A 17,615-nucleotide genomic window follows, 5' to 3' on the forward strand; every position below is an offset into this window, starting at 1 on the left:
TCAAGAAGACTTACTTAATGGAGAAAAGAAAAGTCTTTGTGGAATTAGAAAGAATAAATAGTGTAAGAAAAGTGACATCATACCCTGTTTGGACATGTATGTACATATCAGGGGTCCTCAAACTATGGCCTGCGGGCCAGATGTGGCAGCTGAGGACGATTATCCCCCTCACCCAAGGTTATGAAGTTTCTTTATTTAAAGGCCCACAAAACAAAGGTTTTGTTTTTACTATAGTCCGGCCCTCCAACAGTCTGAGGGACAGTGAACTGGCCCCCTATTTAAAAAGTTTGAAGACCCCTGATATATATTGTATTTAACTTACACTTTAACATATTTAACATGTATTGGTCAACCTGCCATCTTGGGGAAGGGGTGGGGAAAAGGAGGGAAAAAGTTGGAACAAAAGGATTTGCAATTATCAATGCTGAAAAATTACCCATGCATATATCTTGTAAATAAAAAGCTATAATTTAAAAAAAAAGAAAAAAAAGTGACATCATGGGAGGTAATGCTGAATCTGTTCAGAAAATGACTGACAAGTTGTTTGTCTATAGTGTAGGATAATGTAGGAGCCTGCTGAGAAAGGGAACTTTGGGACAGATTGTCAGGGGTGTTGGGGCTAGCCTAAAGAACGTGAATGTGAATTAGTAGGTCTTGAGACTATGGAATGAAAGTTTAATTTGACCAATGTTCAGGGTGGATTGATGGAAGAGGCCATGGCAAGCAGTTAAAAAGAGTGTAGTTGATAGTGGGAAAGTATTGGATTTGGACTAAGAGAAACTTTCGGTTTGAAACCTACTACTTCACTGCCCAAATGAAATTGGGCAAGACATTTCACTGTTATGGGGCCTTAGTTTCCTCATGTGTGAAATAAGTGGATTGGATTAGATCCCAACTCCTTATTGGGTCTCATAACTGAATGTGGGAGTCACAATATTATGATTCATTTTCATTAAATGTTTGATTTGAATACCTATTTATATACCTATATACCTGGGGTCACATAAAAATTTCTCAGGTGAAAAGAAGTCATGAATGGAAAAAAATTAGAACATCTTGGGTTAGGTAACAAGGAAGTCTTTTCAGCTCTAAATTTCTGATCTTCTGTAGTATGCCAGAGAGTGACTTGCCTTAGGAGATATCCTGGGATTTGGACCTCAGAAAGCTCTCTTCCCCCTCTCCCCCCAACCCTATGCTTTTTCTACTACATCCTGTTTCATTTCATTTTGGAAATGTAAAACATTGATAATATAACTTCATATCTCTTTTCTTGAAAAAATATTAGTAAATTCATTCTCAGTATTTGTGAAATGCTGTTTTCCAAAATAATGTTTTCTGATAACTGGTGTGGGCTGATTTGTTGACTTTCATGTTTTATCATATTTGGGTTTTAATAGTATTTATTTATTCAAGTGCCATAAATGTAAAGCCAGAGTTTCCAAGAGAGAAATAGAACTCAAGGAAATTATATCCAATGAAGTTAATATCCACCTGTTAGGCTGCTCTTTAAATTCAACAGATATTTTTATGAATTGATACCTGTGATTTTATTTCACTTAGTTTCTTTCTTTTGGGGGGTGGCAGAGTCTGAAAAAAAAATTGTCCAATGGTTTTGAGCTCTGATGTTAATTGAAGCTCTGAACATAGATGTCTTCCTTTGACATCTTCAGCAGCACTCTTCTCTCTTCAAAAGGCCAAACAAGAGTAGTTGGAGAGATCCATCCTTATATGTTAGCTTTTGTCATTTACTTGGAGCCAACAGGTTTTAATTAAATAGAATTTGTAGTCTTTCATAAGGACCTTGGGCAAGCCACTACACCTCTTTCAGCCTCCAAATTCACATGGAATAACAGTGATGCTAATTGGATTGAGAAAATCAAATGAGAGTATTTTAAATGTTTTGCAACTCTCAATTATATCAGCTATTTTTTCCCTCACTATGGCCAGTTCTATCACAAAGTATTTGGTAGTGGTAGATTTATTGTCTTTTATTGATAGATAAAATGCAGTTAATAATACTATTTATAATAAATAATTCAGACTCTCCATTCCCTATTTTAGAGAAATATTTTCTAGCCATTAGTAGTTTATATCTGTTTAAACTGTTATTTTTTCTAACTTTTCTGATTTTGGCTAAAATTTGCATGTTGGTATATAATGTTGGATTTATGCCTTTCTAGTTTTTTTCCTCCTTTCCCTTGACATATTTGTTAGGTTTTCTTGTCTTTTTTTTGGGAGGGGGGGTTAATAGGGAAGAGAGGGAATAGTTAACAATCTCTACTATTTTCTATTAGTTTTTAGTTTGGATCACTCCCCAGCATATGTAACAGATAATATAATAGTAAAGTAAGTGTGTGTTTTAATATTATAATATAGGTAATCTGTGGCTAAAACTATATTTTAAAAAATATCAAGTCTGAGGAATATATGTTGATTATTTTTCAAAATGTAACTGTAAATACTAGAAGAAATTAAAAAAATAACCTCCAAAATAAGTCAACTGAAATTCAGAGAATTGTTGTATTTCTGTTAATGTACATGAAAAACATTTTGTTGTTATACAATGATATGATTGCTATTTTTGGTTGAGGTGATGTTTGGGAAAAATTTCCTGTTTCATTAAAAAAAATTATATAACATTTTTATTGATTTATTACATGCCTAGAATATTGCAACAAAAGCAGAAACAGAAAGTGTACTAAATAGCACAAACTTTGATAATTGGCAACTATTTAGCTTAACTCATCTTTTGTGAAATCCAATGTTTCTTAACTATTATACAATTTGAAGTTGGTTATCTAGTCCAATTCATATATGACCAAGAGTCCTTGTCACATACCAGAAAAGTTACTAACCATTGCCTATCCTTTGACCCAGTGCTGCTATTTTGTGGATTAGATGCCAAAGAAACCAAAGAAAGAGGAAAAGGGACCATATGCACCAAAATGTTTACTGCAGTTTTTTCCATACCAGCCCCAAATTAGAAACTGAGACTATTAGTGAATATGTAAATACATTCTGATATCTGTACATAATGAAATATTGTGATTTAAGAAATGACAAAATGAACAGTTTTAGGTGAAAATTGGGAAGGACTGTTATGAATTGACACAGAGCTAATTGAACAGAACAATTTTATACAGTGACAACATAGTGGAGAAAGACAACTTTGAAAGACTGTCAATTTCTGCATATAATGCAATGACATATGTATACCTCTGCATATCTTTCTGTATTTGTACATGTATGTATACATGTATATGTATATTCATTTTTGTAAGACTTTTCTCCCTCCTCCGTTCACCCCAAGACAGCAAGTAATTTGATATAGGTTAACTATGTGCAATCTTGTTAAACATATTTCCATATTTGTCATGTTATGCAAGAAAAATCAGACCAAAAAGGAAAAAAAAACAAGAATAAGGAAAAAAAAAAAAGCAAATATACTTCAACAACAACAACAAAAAGGTGAAAATACTATACTTTGATCCATGGTCTCCATAGTTCTTTCTCTAGATTCACATGGCATTTTCTATCCCAAGTGTATTGGAATTGCCTTGAATCATTCCATAATCTTCTTATTACTGCGTTCAGTGTTGTCTTGGTTCTGCTCACTTCACTCAGCATCAGTTCATGTAAGTCTTTTCAGGATTTTCTGAAATCAGCCTGCTAATCATTTCTTATAGAACAATAATATTTCATTACATTCATATACCACAACTTTTACAGCCATTCCCCAATTGATGGACATTTCTGGTTCCTTGCCACTACAAAGAGGGCTGCTAAAAACATTTTTGCACATATGGGTCTTTTTCCCTTCATTTATGCTTTCTTCAGGATATAGATCCAGTAGTGATTTTGTTGAATCAAAGGGTATGCACAGTTTGGGCATAGTTCCAAATTGTTCTCCAGAATGGTTGGGTCATTTCACAGCTCCATCAACAATGTATTAGTGTCCCAGTTTTTATATTATCTCCTTGAAAATTTTTCATTATCTGTTCCTGTCATCTTAGCCAATTTGAGAGGTATGAGGTAGTACCTCAGAGTTGGACAGACATGTATTTTTGTGCATGGCCAGTGTGGGAATTTGTTTTACTAGACTATGCATGATTATGACTTGGGGTAGGTTAAAGAGGAAGTAGTGGGAGAGAAAGATTATAAAACTAAAAATAGTTTATTCATTTTTTATTTTTGCATTTTATAAAAGGAAAATCACTTTAACAACAGTGTTGAGAAACAGATTGGAGTAGGGAGATATTTGAGTAGAGGAGACAAATCTAGTAGTCTAGATGAAAATATTTGAAAAACTGAAAAATATATGCTGATGCAAATATACATAGTAGTGACTGACCAGCATGATCTCATAAAATCAAAGGATCTATGGGAATAACCTTTATGAAGGATTTATAGGAAAATATAGGTAAGAAAAGTGCTCACTCAAGACAATATCTGATACATAAGAGGTGCTTAGTAAATGTTAGTTGACTGAATGACTCATTACTACCATTAGAATATTAGGAATATCATTGAAATCACAGAGCATTCACAGTATTGAAATATACTAAATGACAATGTAGATTGAGTTTTTTTCCTCAAGGAATGGCATTTAAGATGAATAAAAAACATTTACTTTTAACTTTAACAATTTTTAATTTTTCTATTTAAATTTTGTATAGCTAAAAAAAATAACACTTTTAAAATCTTTTAAATTATAGACAGACTGGGCCTTTGTGGGAATATGCAGTTATTATGTTTTTTATAGGAAAGTAAATTTCTGACTTCTAAACATTTGACTTAAGTGAGAGAGACAAAATTTGATCCATTTTTCCTTGACTTAAAGTCAACATGGTTAGCAATATGGTTCATATTTGAAATTGGTTTTCATTTGACTTCATTTTGGTAAATTAGAGCTGAGGAAAAAGTTAGTAGGCTTAAAAAGGAAAGATGATTTTAGATGTGAAATAATCTGAGTGGAAGGCATGTGTATGCAATATCGCCTATTAGGGTGACTTATTGAGATCTCTTCCTGCCTTAGAATATTTATTACATATAAGACTCACTCTTTAAGTGAGAAGGCAGATAGTAAGTGAAGTGATTAGAACCAAGAAAACATTGTGCATAGTAATAAGATTATGTGATGATCAACTGTGATGCATTTGACAATGAGGTGATTCAAGGAAGTTCCAATAGACTTGTGATGGAAAGAACCATCTGCATCCAGAAAGAGAACTATGGGAATTGAAGGTAGATCAAAGCATGGTATTTTCACTTTTTATTGTTGTTATTGTTTACTTATTTTTTTCTCATTTTTTTTTCACCTTTTGATCTAATTTTTTGTGCACAGCATGAAGAATGTGGAAATATGCTTAGAAGAATTGCACTTACTTAACCTATATTGGATTGCTTGCTGTTGATGGGAGGATAGAGGGGGGAAGGGAGGAAAATAATTTGGAAAACAATTTTTGCAAAGGTGAATGTTGAAAACTATCTTTGCATGTATTTGGAAAGATAAAAAACTATTAAAAAAACCCCTTTACTCCTGTTCATTGGGTGACATGTTCTGATTATATGTTCTGGATCTTAACTGACATGAACTGATGGTTTAAAAATCTGAAAGGTAAAAAAAAAAAAAATCTGCTATCAATTTGTGAGGATAAATAACTTTTAATCCTGAGCTTGACTTCCTTCCTCCCTCTCTCAAATAATGTTGCCTTGAGGAAGAAATATATTTTTAGTCTCCTATTTCTATTCACTTTAGTCAACAAATTTTGAAATTCTTATATTAATAAATAATGTTACCTTGTAGTATATAAAGCCTTTTTTCTATCAAATGCTTCAGGACTTTGCACTTTATTTTGAAACTCTTGTAATATTGTTTTATAGGTTACAAAAAAGTTTTATAATGACAGGGACTATCTTATCCAAACTTAGTATTTTAAGTGTTATGCAGTATTCCCCAAGTTAAATGGTTAACCTTTTGAGAACTGTTAAAACAACTCTAACAGCTCTATTTTTGGGGCAAATTATGTAAATTCTGGCTGGCTCAAACTGTTAATACTTTTTCCTGCTTTAGATTCTTTAGAAGAATTTAGAAGAATCCTTTAGATTCTTTTTCATGTGAAACTCTACTCTCTTAATGAAACATCTGTTTTATCAAGCACAGTGCTATACAATAAACGGTTAATTAATGTTGATTTGATTTGGTTATTGTCTTTGAATGGTATTCACTACAAAATAGAGAAGCCTTTAGCTACTATTACTCAGATCATTTCCCACAACTTAGTTGTCATCCTTTACTTTTTACTTTTTCTTACCCCTAAAATGAGGTGATAGGAATATGCAAGGAGGACTAATTTATTTGGTGTGAGGGCTGCTTTCCACCTTTGGTGTTCACCCTATTCACGCAGCCTTCACCTGTGACTTCAAGAAACTGTGACATGCACAATGACGATACCCTGGCACACCTTTTCAGTAGCCTGGATAAAACAGGTTGAGGGTAACTAAGGGGTCTCAAACTCTTCAATGAGTTGGGGAGGATTCTATCCCAAGCTTTTGAAGGTTTTTGCTAATGGAAGATTGCAATTTGTTCTGATCATCATGAAGATGACTGAAACAGGTGCTGTGGAGCATTTAGAGCTTGATTAGATATCAGAAACACTAAGATCTTTAACTGTATTCTGGGAGTATCAAAGACCTTTGTCTTTCCATTGATCTTTGATAACTGTAGAAAGTGAGGCTGACAACTTTGTGCAGCTCTGCCTCACTTATATCCAGTTTATGCATGAATTACAAGACATCACCTTTAGCATTTTACCATTTTTACCTACCTCGAAATCCTTTGGCTACAGGCAAGTGACAAAACAGCAGGTACAGATGTCCTGTGAGCTGTAGTAACAACCTAAAGTCCAAGGTTGGACACAGGTGACCCAAGCCATAGGGTTGTCTTCTCACTGAAGTGAAGCAGCAATGTGATGTAGCAGCCTCCAGGTGTCTGAGAAGCTTTTTTGAAGGACCACATTGCTCACCACCTGGCATGAATAAGGAGCTAGAAAAGGTGACTTAAAAATTGTCTGCTTGCCCAACTCTGGCTTGCTTACTGCCCCAGACGGGGATTATCTACCCTGTGGTCAAAGCACACAAAAAGATACAAAAACTTTTGCAAAGATGATTTCCTGTAATCATTGGCACATGGAATGTGTACTTGCCTATGGACAACACAAAATCCAATACCTGGAAGATGAGCAGATGTTAATTGCTAGAGTTCTTAACAGGTATCACATTCACATAGCAGCCTTGAGTGAAATAAGCTAGCAAATGAAGGCCTTACTGGAATTGGAACTAGATACCTGTTTTTCTAGAGTGATTGTAATGAAGGGAAGTGCTGTGATATTGGTATAGGTTTTGCAATCAAGACTAGAGGACAAGTTTGCCTACCAAAAGGAGTGAATGGCAGGCTAATGAGGATATGATTGGCCTTGCAGGAAAGTATCACACCACAGAATCATTAGTGCATAGCTTCCCACCATGACAAACCCTGATGAGGTCAAAGAAAAATTTTAATGAGGACCTGGAGACCCTCATCAATGTTTCAAAAAGAGATAAGTTTATAATTCTGGGTGATTTTAATGCAAGAATGGGCACAGACTACCAGATATGTCAGGGAATCCTCAAGAGGAATGGAGTTGGAAACAGCAATGGCACTGGTTATTTACTACCGAAGATTTGTGTATCTCATGATTTATTCATCACCAACACTGTCTTCCATTTACCTTAATACAGTAAAACTGTGGATATACTCTTGCAGCAAACCTTGGCATTATAAAGACTCTGTCTTTAAAAGGAGAAGAGACAGGATATGACAGTGATGAAGCTATGTGTGGTACGGAATGCTGGACTGATCAAAGACTTACCTTCTCCAAGCTAAATTTGTACTTTCAACAAAAGTGATGGCTCCAAGGTAAAGAGACTACCCGAAGACATAATTTCACAGATTTGAATGCTTCTCAAAAGTGAATAAATCATTGCTAACTTGGAGGAAGCCCAAACACAATTGTCAACAATGGAGAAGAAAAGGAGTGGGCAGTATTCAAAGATTTGGTATACAGCATCACATTTACTTATTTAGGCCAGAATACTTGTAAAACTCAAGATCTGTTTGTCAAAAATGATGGGAAATTCAGAAGCTCCTAAACAAAAAATGGGAACTCTACAAATAGATAGTTCATCTGTTTTTAAGAAGGAATTGTTTTTGGAAACTGAGTGGATACCTATTAGTTGGAGAATGGCTAAATAAGTTGTGGTATATGAATTTTATGGAATATTATGTTCTATAACAAATGATCAGTAGGATAATTTCAGAGAGGCCTGGAGAATCTTATATAGACTAATGCTAAGTGAAGTGAGTAGAACCAAGAGAACATTGCACATAGCAACAAGATTATATGATGATTAATTCTAATGGGTGTGGCTCTCTTCCACAGTAAGATAATTCAGGGCAGTTCCAATAGTCTTGTGATGGAGAAAGCCATATGCACCCAGAGAGAGGGCTGTGGGAACTGAGTGTGGATCACAATATAGTATTTTCATTCTTTTTGTTGTTGTTTGCTTACATTTTGTTTTTTTCTCATTTTTTTTCTTTTTGATCTGATTTTTCTTGTGCAACATAATTGTGGAAATAGGTATAGAAAAATTGCACATGTTTAACATATATTGGATTACTTGCTGTCTAGGAGAGGAGATGGGGGAAGGGAGGGAAAAATTGGAATACAAGGTTTTGCAAAGGTGAATGTTGAAAATTATCTGTGCATATGTTTTGAAAATAAAAAGCTTTAGTAATAATGGTAGAAGGCATTGTTTTAACGCTATTCAAAAGTAAGGTACAAGTGAAGCTTAGAGAGTTGCAGGATTCTTGGCTCAGTAAGAAAGCAGATGAAATCAGTTTTATGCTGATAGTATCAATCCAAAGTGCTTTTATCATATTGTGGAGACTGGTTATGGGCCAAAGACCTATGTTACATTCTCAACTACTCAGTGCTTATGGAGTCACATTTATTAGTGATAAGAGCCTGATCCTAGAAAGATAGGCTGAACACTTCTATGGTGTTCTCAACAGAGTATCATCAGTCAATGCTGAAGTCATTGACTGTTCACCTCAGGCTGAAGTCAATCCCTTTCTAGTCAAATTTTTAACTGAAGAAGAAATTTTGAATACTATTGGGCTTCTCTCCTGTGATAAAGCATTTGGCTCTGATTCTATTCCAGCTGAGATTTACAAGATGGAGGGGAAAGGTCTAGTGCTTATACAAAAGCTGATTGAAATTTTCTGCACTATATGACAAAGGAATCTTCCAGGAATTAAGGGGTCCCCTATCATCCATCTCTATAAAGGTAAAAGAAATAGATTGTCCTGTGACAATCCCAGTTGGAGGAGGAGAGGTCCTTCTTTCTCAGTCATGGCTGGCAAGTTTCTTGCTAGTGTCCTTCTTAATAGACTGATCCTTCACTTGGAAGATTGTCATCTACTTGAAAGCCAGTGTGGCTTCAGAAAAGGTCTAGGAATAGTCATTTTGGTATTTGCTGCACAACAACTCCAAGAGAGATTCCAGGAGCAGAACAGATGTTTGTACATAAGGTTTACAGATCTAAGACCTTTGATACTTTCAGTCACAAGGGCTTGTGGAAAATTATGTTAGAATTTGGTTGCCCAGAGAAGTTCTTCAGTATTGTGCAACAGTTTCATTGGCATGCTTGCACCGTTTCAGATAGTATGATGCTCTTGTGCATTCCCATTTACCAGTGAAGTAGAGCAGGGCTGTGTGGTTGTTCCCATGCTTTTTAGCATAATATTTTTAGCAATATTGTCAGATGTTTTCAACAAGAATGAGATTGGCATGAAGGTCAGCTACTGCGCTGACAAATTAGTATTATGTTTTTCTCAGTAATATTTTTCCAAATACATGTAAAGATGGGTTTCAGCATTCAAAGACTATAAGAAGTGACATTCATTTTTATAAAACTTGGTGATCCAAATTTTTCTCCTTCCCTCTCTTATCTCCTCCCTGCCTTACTTCCCCTACCCAAAGACAGCAATCTGATATAGTTAAATATGTGCACTCCTCTTAAATATATTTCCAAATTTGTGATATTGTACAAGAGAAATAAGACCAAAAATAAGAAAAAATCATGAGAAAGAAAAATCAAGCATACAAACAAACAAAAAAATTACAACACATTCTTTGATCCACATTCACTCTTTATAGTTCTCTCTCTGGATGTAGATGGTATTTTCCATCTTAAGTCTATTGGAATTGACAATAAATTATTTAACCTGAAAATGCTACAAGTTAAGCCTAAAATCGAAGAATTGGTGTATACTTTCTTTGTTCTCAGATGGATATCTACTCAGTGCGGCCTCTGAGGCCGAGCTGCAATAAAGCATGCATCAGTTCTCTGTGGCTTGTACTAATTTTGACCAAACAACTAACACCAAGAGAAAAGAACTTGTCCACCAACTAGCACCATAACATCCATGCATGGAACCATTAGTTACATTAAATGAAGAAATATTGATTGCTGTGGATAAGTTTATTTACCTTGGAAGTATACTTTCCGGGATGTCCACATAGATGATTAAATTGACACATGCATTGACAGAGCTAGCTTAGTGTTTAGGATGCTTTGAGGGAGAGGAGAGGTATTAGACTGTGTACTAGACTGAAGGTCCATAGAACTGTTGTTCTGCCTTCTTTGTTTTAAACCTGGATTTATGCTATTGCCATGTCGGGAAATGGAATTGGTTCCATTGGAATTGTTTTAGGAAGATTGTGAACATCACCTGGAAACATGTCACCAGACACTTGAAACTCTTTCTTGAGCTAAACTGCCAAGCATTCAAACTCTGCTGTAGAGAGCAACTCTGATGGGCTGTCCACATAGTTGGAATGCCAAGTGCACGTTTGCCTAAAGGCTGTTTTATTGAGAACTTGGCACAAGTCCTCACCTGGAAGCTATAAGAAGTGACAAAAAGACACTCCCAATGTCTTTCTGGAGATCTTTGAAATCGATTGTAAGGTACAGGGCTGTCCAGCATGGCACACCCACATCAAAGAAAGTGGTGTGCTCTGTGAGCAAACAGAATTGTAGCAGCTCAAAAGAGTTGTGAGATGCTCATATTTAGGTATCTCCATTTCAAATATTCATGTGGACTGGTTGTGCCTGATCTGTGGTGGAGCCTTCTGAACTCATCTGGATCTGATCAGCCTCAGTCAGACACTGTACCTTGACCCTGATGCAGTGATGCAGTGATTTTGGCCTGAAGGACAGAACACCAGCCAATCTTCAGTATCCAATCAGTTGGCACGTGTTGGTGATTCCATCCTGGATTGTTGCAATACATTTTTGACAATGGCCACTTAGCTATTTATTTCATAACACACTACATTTCTTAAATCAACATTTTTACCAGATGTTCCTCATCCCTGTAATTCTCTCCTCATTTTTGTCTCCTATCTTCTCTTCAGGTCTTAGCCAAAAGCCTTTATCAAACCTCATTAATACTAGTGCCTTCCCCCTGATATTAATGCCAAGTTTATTCTGTATCTTGTTTGTATGTAGTTTGCTTGTTGTCTCTTCCTTGAAACAGAGATTGACTTTTTGTATCCCCCAGTGCTTAACATATCAACATAGTAAGTGTTTAATAAATATTTTTTACTTCATTTACTTGACTAAAATTGTAATCTTGGGATTACATACTTTCAAAATAAATGGTTTTAACCAAAGCATATCAAAGTAGTGACATTATATTTAATGTAAAACAACATCAATCAAACTTTATAAAGAAATGTTTGTTATGGAAGAATTTAATTAAAATGTCAAATGAAGCTTGTAAAATCAGTACATTTACTCTTTTTATTATACCTGGCTAGATGTAAAATCAAAATATGTATCTACTAAAGAGAAAGGAAAAGAAAATGCATCAGTATTACAAATAATCTACCAATGGCAGAACTTCAGTCCAACTAATGTGTAACTTTGGGAAATGTTATTAAAATTTTGATTTGCAGATTGATATTTTTAAAGAATTATATAATGTTAAGAGCATGCTAAAACAGCTTAATGTTTTAATAATATGTATTTAGAAACTACTTGATAGCATTTAGTAATGCTGCAATTTCAGCCTGTCATTTTGATTAATCTAGAAATGTGAAAACTAATCAGAATTTGTGCAGGAAAAAAAAAAAGAAAAATTCACAGATTGTCTTGTGCTATACTATAGAGCTAGCTTAAATATTCCCATTTTAAAAGAAGAGAAATGAATAATTTTGATTAGATAATGGTTAGTTTTATGCAAATTTCTGTGCTGCTTTAGATCTCCTGTCACTCACTAACATTTTCATACTTTAAAAATTGAAATCATGATTATGTTTGTTAGTTTGGTAACAGAACACTTGATTGACTGGCTCTTGTTGGATACTATATGTAGGGCACTCTTCCTTTTTTGTTTTTAGTTTTATTGATTCCTTTTAAATTCATTTTCATTTTCTAACTTGAACTTAAACACCAAATAAAAGCATTCCAAATACCAAAATCCAAAAGTAGAAATAGTAACTGTGAATTTCTATTATTTAATTTTTCTTTCTATAGTAAATTGAACCTGTAACTTTCAAAGCTGTCCTGTTTGGATTTCCATATTTCCAATTTCTCTCTCCAGTAAGTCTTCCCTTATAATAAAAAAGTTAAAAAGAAAAAACTTGATAAACTTAACAGATTGACCATGTCTGTAACAGTATATGTAACATTCCTCACCCATTCTGTGTACATACTCTCTCACCTATCAGATGATAGTATGCCATGCCTGCTTCATATCGATTAAGGATTCTCCTTAAAAGATGAATAAATACTTGTTTATGTTAGGGAAGAAATTATTGTTTTGATATGGGGTGGACTCAATGGAAATGCAGGGTTTCTTTCCAGTTCAAAAATTTTGTAAAGATGAAAGCATTGTAAAGTTTACTTCAGTGGACTTAAGGTATTACTCTTTGACTATGAAAATTTGAATAATGAAAATTCCTTTTCCTATCCCCCTTATCTGTTATTCTTGACTCAAGGCTTAGTGCTCTGTCTACTTTACCATCTAGTTAACTGCCCTTCCGAAAAACAGTTTAGTAAACTGTGTAATTGCTTCTACTTAAGACCTCCTATGGGATCATTAAAGTAACAGGGAGAAGCTGGAGTTTTCAAAGGTGGTGCATTGGAGCTCTTAGAGCTCTGGAAGGTCCTACCAAGTGAGAATATTTTTTAATATAGTTCCAATGATGGATGGCTTAATTCCTATCATCTGAGAATTTATTTATCTGAATTAGAAGAGTTTCATTATAATGTTGGTCACAGGATGATATATACACATATAGACATAAAATTATATTTTTAACCAAAGCAACTTATCAAGATCATATACAGCAAGGCATGGAGGAGGTTGCAATTTGTTTTAATGTAAGGAATATTATTAACAAATCATAAATCCTTTTAAAAATGAAGTGCAAATAATAGTTTCAATTGCAAAAGCTACTCAGGAAGAAAAATCTACTTTTTAGTACTTTGACTTTTTTTCTTTTTTAAAGAACACTGCTGTTCCAGGAGACTGTGCTCTAGGGCTCTGCTAATTTAGAAGAGAGAACAGCTTAGAGTAAGGAGACTGGTAGAAAACTTGTTATGCTTATTCAATTCAAAGGATTACAGTCAACCCTCTTGCCTTTAGGAGATAACAGGAATCTATGCTGACATAAATTGTGCCTTTACCTTTTGACATCCAGCAAAACCACAACTAAAACTGTATCCCAAAAAGATCAAAGAAAAAAGAAAAGGATCCATATGTTCAAAAATAAATTTAGTAGCTCTTTTTGTTGTGGCAGAGAATTGGAAATTGAAGACATCCTACAATCTGGGAATGGCTGAATAAGTTGTAGTATGATTGTAATGGAATACTATTGAGTGTAGAAGAAGTGATCCAGGCTGATTTCAGAAAAACTTTCAAAGAGTTATATGACCTCAAGCAAAATGAAATGAGCAGAACCAGGAGAGTATTGTACAAAGGAACAACAATATTGTACAATCATTAACTGTGACTGAGTTAGCTATTATCAGCAATACAGTGATCCAAGACAGTTCTGAAGGTCTTATGATGAAAAATGTTATCTGCCTCCATAGAAAGAATTAATGGTGTCTGATTGCAGATTTAAGCATAATTTTTCACTTTTTTTCTTACCTTTTTTTTTTCAACATGACTAATATGGATTCAATATATTTTGCATATTGAAAATAGCAACAACAATAACAACAAATCCAAAACATGATTCTGAACTACATAAGCTTTTGTATACTGTTAAAGGAATACATGAAACAAAAGGTTAAGAACTTCTGCAGTAAAAGTTTTATAAAAATAATTTAACATTTCTTCATTCTGAAGGTACTTGTAACTCTTAAAGTATTTCAAGTTAACTAATAAATAGCCATTATCATCATACTGTGCATCATAACAGAGCATACGTTTTTGTAAAATATCAGATAATAAGAATTGACAAAAAATTCATCTTGGGAATTGCTTTTACCTGGGGGGATATCATAACTTGTTTTTGGTAGAAAGATTGTTTATTTTGTAGTGGAAAAAAAAGTGCTTAAGTCTGAAATTCCTTGGTGGCCATCATTCTAAAAGAAGAATATTTAAAGGACCTTTATTGACACTAGCATTGTCATTGGGTGTTCTTAAGTAGTACAGGAATGGTGGGTGTGGTTATAATTATAGATAACCAAAGTGTTCTTTTTAGGGCTATAAGACTTTATTTTAACCATTTTGATAAGTTTTCTAAACTGTGTACTTTCTAGCCTTTTAAAATTTAATTGTTTTCAAATTAATGATTATTCGTAGTTATCATGACTACTCATTATTTTACTATGTTCTAAGAGAAAATTTTCCTTTTTTCATCAATTTTCAATTATCATTTATTTTTCTAACTACTTAGTTACTGATCCTAAAGGTTTCATTTCCCTCTCCTCCAGTTTTTCTATTTATATAATTTGTTTTTTTGACAAAGCAGGATTTTTTTAGATTTATTTTTCTCTTGTAATAGTATTTTATTTTCCCAAATACATACAAAGATAGTTTTCAACATTCACTTTTGCAAAATCCTGTGTTCCAAATTTTTCTCCTTCCTTCCCCCTCCCCTCAAGACAGCAGGCAGTCTGATATAGGTTAAACATGTACAAGTCTTCTAAACATATTTCCATATTTGTCATACTGTGCAAGAAAAATCAGATCAAAAAGGAAAAAAGGACGAGAAAGGGGGGAAAAAAAAGCAAAAAGCAATCACCACCACCAAAAAAAAAAAAAAAAAAAAAAAAAAAAGGTAAAAATACTATGCTTTGATCCATATTCACAGTCTCCATAGTTCTCTCTCTTGATGCATATGGTACTTTTCCATCACAAATCTATTGTCAGAAAGAGCTAAGTCCATCACAGTTGATCATCACAGAATCTTGTTGTTATTGTGGACAATATTCTATTAGCTCTGCTTATTTCATTAGTTCATGTAAATCTTTTCAGGCTTTTCTGAATTTAGAATTCTTTTTTTGAATTGAAAAGAAAAAAAAAAGCTTGCTCATCATTTCTTATAGAACAATAATATTTCATTACATTTAATTTCCATAACTTATTCATTCATTCCCCAAATGATGGGTATTCATTCAATTTCTAGTTCCTTGCTACTATGAAAAGGGCTGTTATAAACATTTTTGTCCATGTGGGTCCTTTTCCTTCATTTATGATCTTTTTGGGATACAGACTCAGTAGAAACACTGCTGGATCAAAACTGCAGTTATATAGCCCTTTGCATATAGTTCCAAATTGGGCTCTCCAGAATAGTTGGATCAGTTCACAACTCAACCAACAATGCACTAGTATCCCAGTTTTCCCACACTTAAAATTATCTTTTCCTGTCATCTTAGCCAATCTGAGAGGCATGAACTGGTACCCCAGAGTTGTCTTAATTTTCATTTCTCTAATCAATAGTGATTAAGAGCATTTTTTTTTTCATATGACTAGAAATACCTTTAATTTCTTCTGAAAATTGCTTGTTTTTATTCTTTGACCATTTATCAATTCGGGAATGACTTGTATTCTTATAAATTTAAGTCATTTATATATTTTAGAAATGAGGCCTTTATCATAAATACTGACTACAAATTTTTTTTCCGTTTTCTGCTTTCCTTCTAATACTTGGCTGCATTGGTTTTGTTTGTGCAAAATTTTTAAATTTGTTTTAATCAAAATTTTCCATTTTGCATTTCATATTCTCTGATTCTTCTTGGGACATAAATTTTTCCCTTCTTCATAGGCCTAAGAGGTAGACTATCATTCTCCTTATCTTCTTATAGTATCACCCTTTATGTCTAAATCATGAACTCATTTCAACCTTATCTTGATATAGAGTATAAGATGTTGGTCAATTCTTTTTAAAATCTGCTATGATTTGGGAAGCTAAGTAAATTTTTAAAATTAAATATGAAGATTAGAATTGCAGGGTCTTTGACAAATATTTTGGAGTATCAAAATCCCTTTTATTTGGTCTTAGGAGTATCTACGGGAATTTTGGCACAAATGGCATATTAATGCAAAGAGAGTCTATGATTTGACATTTAGATATACAAAAGCTTTTATTAGAGTGTAAGAGAATCTCAGACTATAAAGGTGAAAGACCATATTTATCATTTATTATTTTTGTTGATGCAGTTGGGGTTAAGTGAATTGCCCAGGGTCACACATCCAGGAAGTATTAAGTGTCTGAGACCATATATCACTTTTTAAATAGAAAGAGATAAAACATTTTTTCATCTCAGAGTATATTTTACTTAAAACAATATTAAAGAAATAAAACTTTATCATTATGGTTTTAATTTAGTATGTTCATCATTGTACATTGTATTTCTTTCAGAGCTCCAGAGATCATATTGGGGTTGCCGTTTTGTGAAGCCATAGACATGTGGTCGCTGGGTTGTGTGATTGCTGAATTATTCCTTGGATGGCCATTATACCCAGGAGCACTGGAGTATGACCAGGTAGTAGAACTGTTATGATATTTGCTAACAAAGTTGAATATAAAATTTAAAATGCTATATATAAATGCCTACTCCTTATTGTCATACATGGTTGATGTACTGGTGGGTTTTGCCAAATAGCTTTTTTTCTTCTTTTTAAACCATATCTATTATGGTGTAGTTCACAGAATAAGGAAAAAATATATTTTCCATTTGAATATATTTCTTCCACATTAAGGAGATAAAGCAGGATTCCAAAAATTTTTCCAGAAAAAAAAAAGCCTAATCCTTCATGTACATTTTAACTATGGGAGTCTTTTAAAAATAAATCAGTAAAATCTAAGAATTAGAAAACTAAGATATAAAATTTATGTGCTAATGTTTTGGAAATTCATATTGATAATGCTGAAATATCTTCATGGACAAAGTTGTTAAAGTTTAAGCCCTGAAGTCAACATTAAGACTTTTTTTTTTTTAAACCTCAGCTGAAGCATAATATGTTCTTCTTTAGTCCCTTACCTTTATTC

The 17,615-nt window shown here is 33.7% G+C and overlaps 1 protein-coding gene across 6 annotated transcripts in view; it reads left to right on the forward strand.

Annotated features, from left to right (window-relative positions):
- The window catches only part of HIPK3 (homeodomain interacting protein kinase 3), a 92,400-nt gene that overhangs the window by 45,029 nt on the left and 29,756 nt on the right, over window positions 1–17,615 (forward strand). For all 6 annotated transcript variants that reach the window (XM_051966387.1, XM_051966391.1, XM_051966390.1 and 3 more), the window contains exon 3: window positions 16,986–17,109. In XM_051966387.1, coding sequence (XP_051822347.1) covers window positions 16,986–17,109 — 124 coding nt within the window. The remainder of the gene's footprint in view (window positions 1–16,985; window positions 17,110–17,615) is intronic.

Source organism: Antechinus flavipes, chromosome 6 (genome assembly GCF_016432865.1).
Source record: "Antechinus flavipes isolate AdamAnt ecotype Samford, QLD, Australia chromosome 6, AdamAnt_v2, whole genome shotgun sequence".
NCBI classification, from domain to species: Eukaryota; Metazoa; Chordata; class Mammalia; order Dasyuromorphia; family Dasyuridae; genus Antechinus; species Antechinus flavipes.